Raw genomic sequence first — 15,772 nt, forward strand, 5'->3', positions numbered from 1 at the left:
TATCAGCGGATGTGTGCGCGCCTGTGCGGTACAGCTGCCTACAGTGCACGTTTCACATGATCTCACGTGACTTACATTTTCTGAGCATGTGACGCTCAGTTCAGCTGTTGCGGGAAACAATTTCACGGTATTGTTGTTGTCGGCTTCTACCAGACGTCTAATCGGACGGTTTGTGGCTGTCTCATTTTAAACCATAATAAGTGATACTAGTGGAATCTTCATATTGCTAATCTATCAAACGACATCTGTTTCCTCATCTAAATGGCCCTTCCAAACGTATAGTTGTATATACGAGTTTATTTTTAACCACAGGAACAAAACAAGGGTAAGAATTTATTGTATCCGTCGTAGGTTACATTTAAATCGTACCCACACAGTCTACGTTTAGCCAGGTGGCAGGCCCAGGTGATACTGGAGACCTTGTTTTTGTAAAATAATGTAGTATGTAACCTTTTGTGCAAACTGAAGTTGCGCTCCCCCACATTCACGTCAGGTTTGGTGGTTGGCTACAGAGTTGCGAAACGCGTTCCATTATTTGACTGCGGTGTTGATGGGCGCAAATATAAGTTCAATAGTATTTGACAGGCACCAAAATAACAATCACGCCATGCCAACCATTATATAACTGCTTGTTACACAAGCTATCTATAAACTAAAAGAGAAATAATTTATATTAGGCTTATAATTATAATTGGCCTATAATTATAAGAGTTATACTTCTACTTATAATAGGCGTTATAATTGTAAGAGTTTGCCTACCATCACATATTAGACCAGCTAAAATCAGTTCATCTATGACCCAAAATATACTTCTCCCAATTGTATGTTCTCTGTGTTTCAGTGTAAATATGAAGTCATTGGCAGTTGTTGTCCTGCTGTGCCTTGGCTGCTGTCTGATGACTTCCTCATTCGTACTTGAGCCGCCGTAAGTAACATTACTGGTTATATCTGTCTGGTTAATGTCAGATGCCAACCCTGGCCTCTGCATCAAGCCCCTAACTGTGTCTGTCATTCCAAAGTAAGTAAGTAGCCGTTTTCAAGCCACAATGGCCCATAGGGCAGCTTGATGTTCAAGTACACAACCTGGACAGGAGGTTACCTCCAATCCATCTCCTTAATGTTGAATGGCAAGTAGCGGGATCATGTCCCGTATTTAGTGCTTTGTTTTGACCAGGGAACCTTCCAATCTCAGGGAGGACACTATAACCACAAGACAACTGAGCTGGTGTCATTCCATAGTCGGCCTCTATGCGAATTGAAGGCCATTAAGTGATTGAGGCACTTTGATTAACCTAATATTGCACTTCAATTATTTCAGGCATATGTGGAGTAAGCTGATCCTGACTCACCACTGGCCGAGCACATTTTGCAGTGTAAGTTACTTTATTGTATGGTTTCATGGCATAATAAACTCAACGTATCATGTGATGATCTGATCGTATGATTGATACAGTAGCCCTAAATTGCCAGATTTGCCAACTTGTATGACAAAATGAACATTTCTATTTGCAGATGGAACACTGTCATTCCACATTTGACTACTGGACTTTGCATGGACTGTGGTAAGGAAGGACTTCCAACAAATTCAGTAGGAAAGTGCTTTTTTTTTGACTGACCAGATAGAATGCAAAACAGTTTATGTATGTTATCTTTGTACACATTTGACCAATGTCTGTCTTACAGGCCAGATAAAGGCCAGGAATGCAATTCATCTTTGCACTTCAATGAAACTCTAATCCAGGTATGTTCTGCTGGGGGGAAAAAACATTTAAAATACAAACATTTACAAAAGGCAGATTGAGTTTATTCATGACAAAATATCATTTTGATGGTTAAAGTAAATGTGTTTATATATTATGAAATTAAGATAAATATTTGATAATGAATATGTTTTACAGGACCTACTTCCAGAGATGCAGAAGTGGTGGCCGGATCTTAAAATTCCAGAATCCTCTAGATTCTGGTCTGTTCCAGTTTTCTATTTGTATTAATACTTTACTCCAAGTAATTGTTATATTTTCAGGTAACAATATTTTTCTAAACAAATGTTAGTGTTTGATCTTCTATTTACAGGAAATATGAATGGCAAAAACATGGAACATGTGCTGCAAAAGCAGAGTCCCTAAACAGTCAACACAAATACTTTGGCAAAGCCCTGGAGCTGTATCACAAGTTAGACCTTGATGGGTAAGTGTACTGAATTAACAATGAAGTACCCTCATGAAACATATGGGATAATGTATGGTTTCAATACCCTGAACCCTAATTTATGTTTTCTACTACTTATTTATAAATTCTTTGTATGTTTTCAGGGTGATGAAGAAACGTAACATTGTGCCCTCTGAGACTTACTACACGGTAAGTACATGAAATCAATATTACTACATTACCAAGGATAATTTAATTTAGCAAAGAGTAAATAGTTGCATGTTTAAACTTCAAGCATTTCTGCATCGTATCAAACAACACACTATACTGTGTGTTTTGGGAACATGGACAATTTGAAATGTGTGAGTATGTGAAGTCAACAGTGACTCATTTACTGCAAGTCATTTGACTTACTGTTACTGTTTACTTAGTTACTGGCAGTAAAATGACCCAGATGTGTGCATGCATTCAATACCAGGTTATCGACCGGTATTGGCCTTTTACCACGATAACCGATATTCAATAAATAGGATGGATAAAAGGGAATCTCATGCTCAACTGAAGATTCACAGCTATTCCCATTATGTTTCATTATTGTCACAATGTAAGGAATCAACATTTGAAGCCCATTTCTTGGACAATTGGTCTTTAGGATAGCAATTTATGAGAAATTAGTGTGGAAAAATTACACTTTTTAATTTCCCCTCTTTGAAACAGTACAGTTGAAGTCGGAAGTTTACATACACTTAAGTTGGAGTAATTAAAACTCGTTTTTTCAACCACTCCAAATTTCTTGTTAACAAACTATAGTTTTGGCAAGTCGGTTAGGACATCTACTTTGTGCATGACACAAGTCATTTTTCCAAAAATTGTTTACAGACAGGTTATTTGACTTATAATTCACTGTATCACAATTCCAGTAGGTCAGAAGTTTACATACACTAACTTGACTGTGCCTTTAAACAGCTTGGAAAATTCCAGAAAATGTCATGGCTTTTAGAAGCTTCTGATAGGCTAATTAACACCATTTGAGTCAATTGGAGGTGTACCTGTGGATGTATTTCAAGGCCTACCTTCAAACTCAGTGCCTCTTTGCTTGACATCATGGGAAAATCAAAAGAAATCAACCAAAACCTTTGTAGACCTGTAGGCTGGTTCATCCTTGGGAGCAATTTCCAAATGCCTGAAGGTACCACGTTCAGCTGTACAAACAATAGTACGCAAGTATAAACACCATGGGACCACGCAGCCCTCATACCACTCAGGAAGGAGACGGGTTCTGTCTCCTAGAGAGGAACATACTTTGGTACGAAAAGTACAAATCAATCACAGAACAGCAGCAGAGGACCTTGTGAAGATGCTGGAGGAAACGGGTACAAAAGTATCTATATCCACAGTAAAACGAGTCCTATATCGACATAACTGCCATAAAAAAGCCAGACTACGGTTTGCAACTGCACATGGGGACAAAGATCGTACTTTTTGGAGAAATGTCCTCTGGTCTGATAAAACAAAAATAGAACTGTTTGGCCATAATGACCATCGTTATGTTTGGAGGAAAAAGGGGTGAGGCTTGCAGGCCGAAGAACACCACCCCAAATGTAAAGCACAGGGATGGCAGCATCATGTTGTGGGGGTGCTTTGCTGCAGGAGGGACTGGTGCACTTCACAAAATAGATGGCATCATGAGGGAGGAAATGTATGTGCATATATTGAAGCAACATCTCAAGACATCAGTCAGGAAGTTAAAGCTCAGTCGCAAATGGGTCTTCCAAATGGACAATGACCCCAAGCATACTTCCAAAGTTGTGGCAAAATGGCTTAAGGACAACAAAGTCAAGGTATTGGAGTGGCCATCACAAAGCCCTGACCTCAATCCCATAGAAAATGTGTGGGCAGAACGGAAAAAGAGTGTGCGAGCAAGGAGGCCTACAAACCTGACTCAGTTACACCAGCTCTGTCAGGAGGAATGGGCCAAAATTCACCCAACTTATTGTGGGAAGCTTGTGGAAGGCTACCCAAAACGTTTGACCCAAGTTAAACAATTTAAAGGCAATGCTACCAAATACTAATTGAGCGTGTGTAAACTTCTGACCCACCGGGAATGTGATGAAAGAAATAAAAGCTGAAATAAATAATTCTCTCTACTATTATTCTGACATTTCACATTCTTAACATGAAGTGGTGATCCTAACTGACCTAAAACAGAGAATGTTTACTAGGATTAAATGTCAGGAATTGTGAAACTGAGTTTAAATGTATTTGGCTAAGGTGGATGTAAACCTCCGATATCAACTGTATATCAGCAGATACTTTCAGAAGGCACTGTATTCATACCCCTTGACTTATTCCACATGTTGTTGTGTTACAGCCTGAATCCAAAATGGATTAAATATATTTTTTTCTCACCAACAATACCCCATAATGACAACGTGAAAACATGTTTTTAGAAATTTTGGCAAATGTTTTGAAAATTAAATACAGAAATATCTAATTTACATAAGTATTCGCACACCTGAGTCAATTCTTTGCAGACGCACCTTTGGCAGCGATTACAGCTGTGAGTCCTTCTGGGTAAGTCTCTAAGACAGGGGTGGGGGCTACAAAAAAATTTGAACAACTCACGAGGGGCTGCAGTTGCTCGTGGTTCTGATGTCCTCAATTTTACACATTTTGCCATGGGGTGGAGATAAGATTTTGTGATTTTTATATCTAATTTCATGCAATCCTACTCATTTTGCCATGGGCCTGAATGGAAAATTAGCTATTAATAGTGACATAACAAAATAAAAACTGCTAATGCACAACCTAATTTTGAAATTGCACCTTGTGTATTGCACCTTCTACTATTCTAACTTGAAACAGTAAGTTGAGACCCTAGCTCTTTATTCTTTTTTGTTATGATCCGAGGACCGGCCAGTTGCCCATCCCTGCTCTCAGAGCTTTCCACACCTGGATTTTGCAACATTTGCCCATTTTATTCTTTTAAATTCTTCAAGCTCTGTCAAATTAGTTGTTGATCATTGCGAGACAACCATTTTAAGGTATTGCTATAGATTTCCAAGTAGATTTAAGTCAAAACTGTAACTGGGACACTCAGGAATATTTAATTGTCTTCTTGGTCAGCAACTTGTCTTTTAAGTCATTGTCCTGCTGAAAGGTGAATTCATCTCCCAGTGTCTGGTGGAAAGCACACTGAACCAGATTTTTCTTTAGGATTTTGCCTGTGCTTCTTTTTTATCCTGAAAAACTCCCCATTCTAAGAATTACAAGCATACCCATAACATGATGCCACCATCACTATGCTTGAAAATACGGAGTGTGGTACTCTGTAGTGTGTTGTATTGGATTTGCCCCAAACATAACACTTTGCATTCTGGTCAAAACTTTTTTGCCACAGCAGTATTATGTGCCTTGTTGGAAAAAGGATGTATGTTTTGCAATATTTTTATTCTGTGCAGGCTTCCTTCTTTTCACTCGGTCAAATAGATTAGATTTTTTAGATTTATATAACGCTTTTGTACCAACTGAGGTACTCAAAGGACTTTAGTATATGGCGACCATTTTTGTGCCACAGCGCTCACGACCCATCAGGTGAGGAGTGATTTGCCAATTAGAAATTAGGGGGATGATTAGGTGGCCTTGATGGAATGGTGCTAGGTTAGGAATTTAGCCAAGACACCAGGGTTAACACCCTTACTCTTAAGATAAGTGACATTTCTAATTGCCAGAGTGTCAGGACAACCATTTTAACATCCCATCCGAGACTGCACCCTACACAGGGCAAGGGTGGTATGCTGCTGGCAAATGTCTCAAGTCAAACTAATCACAGCCTTAAAAATACAAGTAAAATACATTTATCATGTAATATCATTAGAAATAGGCCTAGAACAAGTCTGAGGTTTATACAGTCCATCATAACAGGCTAGACCAACTAATCAATCAGTTCTTCAACGCAATGCTAACCTGTGGAGATCAGGACCGGTATCCACAAAGCATCAGAGTAGGAGTGCTGATCTAGGACCATTCCCACTCGGATATGCTTTGTGGATACGGACCCAGAGATCCACAGCTGTAGTTCTGAGGGGTAAATGTAAATACAAAGTCCCCTTGCTATCGACACGTTATACTGACACAATTTTAAAAACGGGAAACATTAACATATGATTAAAAGGTACACATACAGACCATGTATGTATTAAACTAGCCTGCAAATGGATCAAATAAATTCAACAAGAATTTTGAATATAAATGATTCCCTGTTTGGTTTTAGTATGCTGCCATTGCCCTGAAATTGAGAGGTCTCGCGATCAGGTTTAAAAAGTAACGGTGTGATCAAGGTGTGCTGGAAAAGAGCTTCAGATAGTGGACAGTCCGTGTCCACTAACAATTGCTGGTGAATCCTCTGACATCTTCAAAGACTGCTGTACTATAGTCTGTGTTACAGACAACTTTACCATACATCAATGGTTTTGGTAATAGCCTGAAACAAACAAAGAACAGGGAAAATATGAAAGGAAAGGGTTGAGGCCTCATCCGCATGGTTTTTAAGGGGAAAGTCCTAGTTGAAATACCTCACTGGCCTGCCTGTATGGTTAGTATTGTGGAGTAACTACAGTGTTGTTGATCCATCCTCATTTTTTTCTATGACAGACATTAATCTTTAAGCGTCTAAGCCGGTGCGGTCCATTATTATAATTTTTTAATGAAGCGTTGAAGTTGGCTTTACTGCTATTAGTCCATAGAAACGCATTGAATAACAACAAAAAATAAACATCTATACAGAAGTTTGTTCTGAAGTGTCTGTCCTATATCTGAGCGATAAAGATCAGAAACTATTTATTTTTTTATTTTTATACATGTATTTAACCCCTTATTTTAGGCATTAAACTAATCTCCATATATATATATACTGCCATTTATTTTTTAAACTGGTACCTGGCTACCTTCAGACTAGTTTTGTGAGGCTTGTAGGTGTCCTAGAGCAAAACAACTGACATTTATGTGTTAGTGTCGAGAATCACCTTTCCATATTAGTGTGTAGCCCAAACTGTGCTGGGCTGTACACACCGATGCTGGCAGATCGGCTATACCGATTTCAGACAAGTCCCGTGACACTTGTGGGGGTCGTAGAGCAAAACCTTTCAGTCGCTACATACGTTGTGACAAGACCAATTTTCGGGGTGTCTCATGGTCTGACAAACACCACTCAAGCTCTGCCACCTTTCACCGCCAATGCGGAACAGGATCCGGTAGATTGAGACGCAGCCTATGCAACAAAAAAAGATCTCTAGTTTAAACTGACGGATTAAAAAAAATATATAATTCTAATTAGATTTCCACGGGGTGTGGACATCGACTCTAGAGGGTTTTAAACTCAGTAACTGTTTTAAAGTCACCATTGGCCTCATGGTGAAATTCCTGAGCGGTTTCCTTCCTCTCCGGCAACTGAGTTAGTATCTTTGTAGTGACTGGGTGCATTGATACACCATCCAAAGTGTAATTAATATGCTCCAAGGGACATTTATTGTCTGCTTTGTTTTACCCATCTACCAATGGGTGAACTTCTTTGTGAGGCATTGGAAAACCTCACTGGTCTTTGTGGTTGAATCTGTGTTGGAAATTCACTGCTTGACTGAGGGACCTTACAGATAATTGTATTTGTGGGGTACAGAGATGAGGTAGTCATTCAAAAATCATGCTAAACACTATTATTATACAGAGTGAGTCCATGCAACGTATTATTTGACATGTTAAGCAAATTATTACTCCTGAACTTATGGCTAGTCATAGCAAGAGTTGAATATTTATTGACTGAAGACATTTCAGCTTTTTATTTTTTATTTGTTTGTAAAAAATAAAAATGTAATCCATTTAAAATTCAGGCTATGACACAACAAAATGTGGAAAAAGTCGGACCCCGAAAACCCATGTCGGTCAGGTTCTAATAGCATGTGATGAGTACTCGTGGTAAAATTGATTGTCTGTTTTTAGTTTGACCTCATTGAAGGAAACATTCTCAACTTCTACAACGTGAAACCAAAGATTCAGTGTATTCATCCAAAGGTATCATGTTTTTTATATTTTGTCTTTGGGTAAAATGCAAACTCAAGCACAACTAGTTAATGGATATGCTAAAGGTTTTCTTTGAAGAGTGTAGGATAACAAGAATTGCGTACCATTTTCTATTTAGAATACGTTTCTCTAATCATTCTACATGAAGAATAGTCATTGCACACTTAAAGATAAAATCATGAATCCCAACCCTAAATATAGAATGTATCATTAAGTTAATTATTGTTTACAGGAAGGGAAGGTGCAAATCTTGGGGCAGATCGAGATCTGCTTCAACTCCGACTTTCAACTGGACGACTGTGAGCATTCTGAGACAGACACAGTGAACCTCAATGTTAAGGGTGCAGGGTTTAGTGTGTGTGACCATGCCACACCGGTCTACTACCCTCCCCTGAAGGGGAAACTGTCAGTGTAGTGGCTAGTGGGTATTGTCACGCATCCCTTTATAATCAGTGTCATATCTCACATGGAACATAGATACAGGAAGGTTCCACTTGGTGTGAGTTCGCACATAAATCTATCTGAAATCTATCTGAAAAACCCTAACAGTTTTTAATTGAATGTGTCTACTGCTATTTGGAACTGTTTTCTGGCATTCAAACTTAAAATTTTACTGCTTGATTCTTGGAAACAGGGTGGTCATGTTGTAACTCAAGGAACAAATCAGCTTTTTTTGTTTATATAAATATATATATATATATAATACTTTGCAAATCATAATAAAATGTATGTAAATAAGAAGTTCCCCACAGAGCATCTTAATGTGGCAGAGAAAGAGGGGAATATATGACACCAGGTATCGTAGCCTAGTGGCTGATGCTACATGTAGTATGCAGTGCATTATATCCTGTAGAGGGGGGGGGGGGGCGTCCATGTTTCAGCCTGTCGATGTATAATGTGAGTTTGTGGAATGTAACACTAATGCCACCTGTAATATAGGATGACATTTGCTTTCAAGGGATTTGTGAGTCATTTTAAATTGGCCTTAGTTTGTTTAAAGTATGGTCCTACATTTTGTTAAACATAACATTTAAAGTTTGATGCACAGTTTATGAAGAGGTCTGATGACTGCATTCATTAATTTTGTCTTTCAATATGTTTTTCATTTTATTTTGTTGTAAACTGTGTTGAGTAATTATGGTAAGAATGTGTGCGGTGGTGGTTAAAATGCATAAGTTATGGAGATGGCATTACTAAAGTCGAGATTTTCTGCGCACAGTTTAACAAGGCTATAATGATCATGATTTAACCAGATACAGGTATTATATCTAACAATGTCATTTCTGCTGTTTAGTTAGTTTGATTTCATTGAATTGTGGGATAAGCTTTGGTTTTTAAATGGTGGCCTTATTTTGGTAGGTTCCAATCCTCTGTAATGTTTATGTACAATTCATTAAAGTAATTTTTCTATTGCAGCAGTTTGTATGTACTATTTACCCTGGAATTTGATTTTTAGTGAATCCAGTTAACATGCATAAGTATGCACATTCAACTAAATGCCACAAGAGGTCAGAAAACCTCAACACAACGGCAATGGCCAAAAGAGGCAGTCCCTGTCTAACACTGTGTGGCGTTGTTCAGTCTAACAAATTACACATTTTAAAGAAATGTTATATCCACAAAAAGTATACAATTATATAAAACTCCATGTCCAGGAACGCTGATGATTTTGACTTAAAATCCTGTATTTGTATTGTAACTGTCTTCATTTTAACATCATGTCAACTGCAGATGTATAGCCAGATGTATATTAGAACAACGATAATGATTACTCCTGAGCAATTTTTAAGATATAAAAAAAAGTAAAGCTATTTACTACTGTAGTTGTATCCTACAGGCATGCCATTGATCTATCCTCATGACACCTTGTGTGTAAGAGATTTATAGGCTGTTGGAGTACATGGAACATTGTGCTTTTTAGACCTCATGTAAGGCATGTCAGCACACTGAAGAGATTTGTCTGTTGGTGACCAGTGGTAAGTAAAGCTTATTTTTGCAACAAGTATTTTACATTTCATATAAAAGGGTTTTATCAAAAATATGACAAATGTGTATCTGTCCTGGGAATGTTGAAATATTACGTTGCACAATATCTTGTCTACTTATATTTCAGCATAGTTTAATATTCCCCTTGTGAACTGTATTTGAATCCCTGTCCCCAAAATAAGAGTTAAAATGTTGTATTATGGGCCTTGGCTGTCGGTATAATGGATATTATGTGTGGTGCAATCAGTTTTATGTAAGCTGTCATCGTAGGATAAGAGGAAAGAGGTTATAGTGTCAAGGAAATCTCATTTGCCAAGAACAGGCAGAACCAAATAGTTGTAGGGAGGCAACGGTTGCCTCAGTGGGTATTACACACATACCCACAGTGAGATCCATGCACTACTCTTAATGTGGTTATTGAAGCTTATCAGTGAGTGAAGTAGTCAGGTTGATTCTTCTTGACTAAAAAAACTCTGGCTCACAGCCATTCCGAGGGCTGAACAATGGCTCGGCTACATCACTGCTTCCTAATTGGTGACAAGGCCCATTAGAAATGCATTTCACTCTTCTTCCCTCCCTCTCCTTTTGAAGAGAGTTAAGTGTCTTATGCCCTCAAGTCAACAGAGACAGCATGGGATAGTCACTGTACACAAGAGCACTCGTGGCCTTATACCTCAGCTCCTCTATAGCCAGGGTAGATGCCTCTTTGTGGAGGTTGTAAGTCAGATCCAGCCAACTGGCTTTTAAGCAGTGTGAATTAATAGGACCTGGTCCCAGAGATAATGGTTATGGCTGAGAGCAATTCTGGATGCCCTTGAAAGCAACCGTTTTGTCATTCACTCATATCTGTGGTAGAGGAGAGCAGAGATCCTGTGTTGGCCCTTCTTCCTGTAAGGGTGACGGGGCCGAAAAGGAAGTAACTTCACCATGAGTCATCGCCAGTACTCCCTGACTGGAGTGAGCGGGAATGTAAGGCTGAGTTTGGCATGTGCAGACATGGAGACGTTGTCTATCGACAGTGCCTTCGCCTCGTTAACCGAAGATGAGGGTCCTTATGAAGAGCTCCTGAATATAGCGCAGGTTAGTATGCTAAAGCAGTATCTGTGTTTTACATGTTCAGTATCTGATATCCTCCATTATAACTTCCTGTAGTATAGCAGTAAGAATAGCCAGTGGATACAGAGGACACATACTGGAAAGGGGGATACCTAGTCAGTTGTACAACTGAATGCATTCAACTGAAATGTGTCTTCTGCATTTAACCCAAACTCTCTGAATCAGAGAGATGCGCTGTAGTGAGAGTATCCAGCTATCTTACGTGTTGATCTCTAAAATGCTTCAATAGAAGGGAGGAGTTTGGAAGACATACAAATAAGTATGATATACTGGCTAACTCAGGAATACATGAGTTGTTAGCAATACAACAGGCGATGCATGCAGAGTTCCTATATATATTCCATTCAGTGCCTGTGTAGTTCTCAAAACCACAAAGCCTAGAAATACATTCATTCTCGGTGCTCAGTCTGTCCTCCAGAATGTAGTTAAAGGCGGGTAATCATTCAGTGATGCACAGGTCAGAGACAATAAGAGAGATCTGCAGATTTTCAAACAAAGGCATTTTATGGTAGTAAGTTGGTTAAATCTATCATTGCTATTCACCTATGCGGTGATTAGAATTGTGTAGTTATATGTTAGGTCACTGTGTTCTTGGGGACCTTCAGTGCTGGAGAAATGTTTTGGTACCCTTCCCCAGATCTGTGCCTCGACACAATCCTGTCTCGGAGCTCTACAGACAATTCCTTCGACCTCATGGCTTGGTTTTTGCTCTGACATGCACTGTCAACTGTGGGACCTTAAATAGACAGTGTGCCTTTCCAAATCATGTCCAATCCATTGAATTTACCACAGGTGGACTCCAATTAAGTTGTAGAAACATCTCAAGGAAGATCAATTGAAACCGGATGCACCTAAGCTCAATTTCGAGTCTCATAGCAAAGGGTCTGAATACTTAAGTTAATAAGGGATTTCTGTTTCTTTTTAATACATTTGCAAAAATGTCTAAACCTGTTTTCGCTTTGTCATTCTGGGGTATTGTGTGTAGATTGATGGGGGAAAATGATTTAATCCATTTGAGACTTTAACGTAACAATGTGGAAAAAATACAAAGGGTCTGAATACTTTCTGAATGCACTGTATGCGTCAGTTATCTAAGGAATCACAACTTTTCAAGGAAATGAATAAATCCACAATAAGATCATGTCAACTGCAGATGTCTACCTCTATCAAGGAACAGTCATGATCAGGTATTTTAATACTACTTAGTTAAGTGTAAAAACCTCTGCAGGGATATTTAAAATCCTTTACCTGCAGTTGCATAACCAAAGCGCCCTCTAGTGGCCTCATGGATGGAATATTAATATATTAAATAATTTCATAATTAATAAAACAAATTTAAACCTCCGAAAAGCCTGTGTTTCTACGTCAAACGATTTTGTAATAGATGCTGTTTTGAACATGTGCATCTGCACAGGTGAGTTGACAGCAGACAAGGAGACCTATCTTTTCACAGCAGACCTATAAACACCACCAGGGTTACCACTCTGCCCTGTGACTCTCCAGAGAGCAGAGAGAACAGGAGACAGACATGAAGACCATACAGATGTGTGGCTGACAGTCTGGGTCCTAATGGATTGCTCTCTATATGAATCACAACACACCTGGCTTTGGGCAAGATAACTCTAATCAGCCACAGGTCAGACCTGGCTGCAAGTCAGATACTTCTCCACTTCAGTATCTCTGCCTTCAAGCCCTCTATAGCTTGTATGTTCCTGCCTAACTATAGTTCTTCCAGCCATTTAGAGACAACAACGCAAAGGAGTCCCTCCCTAAGCAAGGGTTTGGACTGCACTGACAACCATGCCATTTCTCATTAATGTACATTATGATATTTGAGGGGTAATGTGGAATGGACAGTTTTTCAGGAGGATGTTTTGCTGATGTGAAATACATTACTTTTTCACATGATTGAGCATGAACAATGGCCCAAATAATGTGCTCAGTGAATCTATTCCCGTACCTTCCTAAAAAAGATAAGTTTTCCATACTGTGTCTCAACACATTTATTTTAATTAATGTCTATCTCTATCAAGGAACAGTATTATGATCAGGTATTTTAATACTACTTAGGTAAGTGTAAAAACCTCTGTAGGGATATCCTGCAGTAGAATAACCAAAGCTCCCTCATGGATGGAATATTCATATTTTTCATAATTAATCAAACAAATATAAACCTCAAATCCTATGTCAAACGGTTTTGTAATATTTCAGTCGTCTGTGATAAAGTGTAATATTGGGACGCAAACTCAAAACTGAATGCATTTCAACTCTATATCTGACATGGTACAGGTGTCTTCGTTTTTAAAAACCCAGAACCATGTGTGTGTGAGGTGTATACTATTATTTCAAAGTAGTTAAGAGCTTGTAAGTCAGCATTTCACTGTAAGGTCTACTACACCTGTTGTATTCGGCGCATGTGACAAATACAATTTGATTTGTTTGACTACCAAGAAACCCTCTGTGTGACCCTGATTTAGCCCACTGCTAAAGGTTAAGGAGTGCAGTAATATGGATACACTACTACAAGCCTTGCATTTCATAGAAGTTAATTTATTGTATGACTTGAACATAAATGTAAGGTTCTGATATACTGTATGAAAAAATCTGCTTTAGACATGTCATAAGCTTATACCTGCAGGCTAAGGTTCAGATCTACTACTGTATTCAGACAGTTATTAATTTTCAGCTCCATGGGGACCAGTGCTGTGTGAGAGGTTTACACAATCTGCTTGAAAGATCTCTCGAAATTAGCTAATTTCATTGTGCTAATTGGCTTTTTTATTTGTCTGTAATAATATAGATATGCTCCTTTCAGCTTTCAGTGGTGGTTGGTGCCATTTAAGAGGATGGAGGACGATAATTGTTTTTATGAGCATGGCCTTATTTCTATTACAGCATATTGGATGACTGTCATTCATATTCCATTCACTCAGTTCAATGTAATATCAATAGGTTTAGGCTACTACATAATACTCAAATGTTCCCTATTCCCATCATGAGGTTACTACAACCTTATCTATAAATGAAAGTTTACAACGTAGGTGCACACAGGTTGAGAGGAAGATTTGAGGTGACAGTGACACATGGACAGACAGTGACACATTCAATACTGCCTTGCCCATTCTTGCCTGCATCTATCTGATAGAGGGTGTAATCATTAGTCCAAAAGTTGCAAACGAGAGTTTCTATTGGACAAATTCAGGTGTGTTTATCCCCGTTTCATTCCGTTTGCTTCAGTTTTAAGAAATGTTTTTCAACAGAATCAGCTGAATGAATGCACCCCTGATCACAAGCAAACAGTTCACTTTCATAGCCACATACTAAACAGCTTGTGTGTTCCTTCTCGCATCTACACGCTCTCCTCCTCACCCTTTCCCTTCGTTTGTGAACTTCAAAGTTCACCAGTCAACATAGCTAATAGAACTAACGCGTTAGTAAACCCGCTACAATCATGCAGTACAGTGTAGTAAGCAGTTTAGCATTTACACCGACGGCCCCGGTGGCAATACATTTGTGAAACCAAAAGCTTACCTTGACTTGGAAGAGTTCCAGTGTTGGATAGTCATATCCAACTCGCTAACATAGCATCCCTCTGTTTGAGCCAAGTATTTGAGTCGAAAAAACTAGCTACCTGCATTTGCTAGCTAAGTAAGTGAAAGTGAAGAAAAAAAATGAAATATAGCTCTCTCTCTCCCTCTCTCTTGTACCTCCTTCACTTTAGAATAAATTAATTTGTTCAAAACTTTTCAGCTATGATCTTTTTCTCTCTTTAAGTCAACTACTCGCCACATTTTATGCAGTGCTAGCTAGCAGTAGCTTATGCTTTCAGTACTAGATTCCTTTTCTGATCCTTTGATTGGGTGGTCAACATGTCAGTTCATGCTGCACGAGCTTTGATAGGTTGGAGGATACCCACCGGAAGTTGTCATAATTACTGTGTAAGTCTATGAAAGGGGGTGAGAACCATGAACCTCCTAAGTTTTGTATTGAAGTTAATGTACTCAGAGGAGGACGGAAGCTAGCTGTCCTCCAACAACACAATAGTGGTACCCTACAGAGTGCTGTTGAGGCTACAGTGGACCTTCATTGCAAAACAATGTAATTTAGCAAATTACACTGAACAAAATATAAATGCAACATGTAAAGTGTTGGTACCATGTTTCATGAGCTGAAATAAAAGATCCCAGAAATGTTCCATATGCTAATGTGGATCCGAATAAACCGAAAGGTTGCTAGTTCGAGTTCCTGAGCCGACTAGGTGAAAAATATGTCTATGCCCTTGAGCAAGGCACTCAACCATAATTGTGCCAGGGTTGCTTGCTGTTGATAACGCCAGGCCCTGGCCGTGACCCCACTCGGAAGGAGTCTCAAGGAAAAGTGTGCAAAAACAAAATCTGTATTAATACACACTTGTGCATGTGAAATAGGAAAAATATAAGCACACACC

General features: G+C 38.9%; 2 protein-coding genes across 6 annotated transcripts in view; both read left to right on the top strand.

The window, feature by feature from the left end:
- Positions 1 to 54: 54 nt before the first annotated feature.
- LOC110502716 (ribonuclease T2) lies at positions 55 to 9,638 on the top strand. 3 transcript variants are annotated; one of them, XM_021580967.3, is made up of 10 exons: positions 55 to 168; positions 842 to 925; positions 1,319 to 1,373; positions 1,513 to 1,562; positions 1,684 to 1,741; positions 1,899 to 1,963; positions 2,074 to 2,187; positions 2,313 to 2,358; positions 8,143 to 8,214; positions 8,456 to 9,638. In XM_021580967.3, the coding sequence occupies exons 2-10, from the start codon at positions 849 to 851 to the stop codon at positions 8,636 to 8,638; spliced, it is 720 nt and encodes a 239-aa protein (XP_021436642.2). In that variant the 5' UTR covers positions 55 to 168; positions 842 to 848; the 3' UTR covers positions 8,639 to 9,638. The 3 variants fall into 3 exon arrangements, with proteins under 3 accessions (XP_021436642.2, XP_021436641.2, XP_090073377.1); XM_021580966.3 differs by having other exon boundaries at positions 87 to 325; XM_090217251.1 differs by having other exon boundaries at positions 95 to 127.
- Positions 9,639 to 10,810: 1,172 nt separating this feature from the next.
- rps6ka2 (ribosomal protein S6 kinase, polypeptide 2) overlaps positions 10,811 to 15,772 on the top strand; it is a 52,025-nt gene continuing 47,063 nt past the window's right edge. Inside the window, exon 1 of one of the 3 annotated variants that reach the window (XM_090217252.1) lies at positions 10,811 to 11,289. In XM_090217252.1, coding sequence (XP_090073378.1) covers positions 11,137 to 11,289 — 153 coding nt within the window. In that variant the 5' untranslated portion in view covers positions 10,811 to 11,136. The remainder of the gene's footprint in view (positions 11,290 to 15,772) is intronic. The other 2 variants (XM_036960427.2, XM_090217253.1) reach the window with 2 other exon arrangements.

Source organism: Oncorhynchus mykiss, chromosome 23, assembly GCF_057628025.1.
Source record: "Oncorhynchus mykiss isolate SJ-2025 chromosome 23, ASM5762802v1, whole genome shotgun sequence".
Classification (NCBI taxonomy): Eukaryota; Metazoa; Chordata; class Actinopteri; order Salmoniformes; family Salmonidae; genus Oncorhynchus; species Oncorhynchus mykiss.

Excerpts from the sequence above, each read along its gene's own strand:
- LOC110502716 (XM_021580967.3), top strand. The coding sequence starts at position 849 with ATGAAGTCATTGGCAGTTGTTGTCCTGCTGTGCCTTGGCTGCTGTCTG. Across the intron at positions 1,964-2,073 it reads CCAGAATCCTCTAGATTCTG|GAAATATGAATGGCAAAAAC; the intron begins GTCTGTTCCAGT and ends TTCTATTTACAG. Across the intron at positions 2,188-2,312 it reads CACAAGTTAGACCTTGATGG|GGTGATGAAGAAACGTAACA; the intron begins GTAAGTGTACTG and ends GTATGTTTTCAG.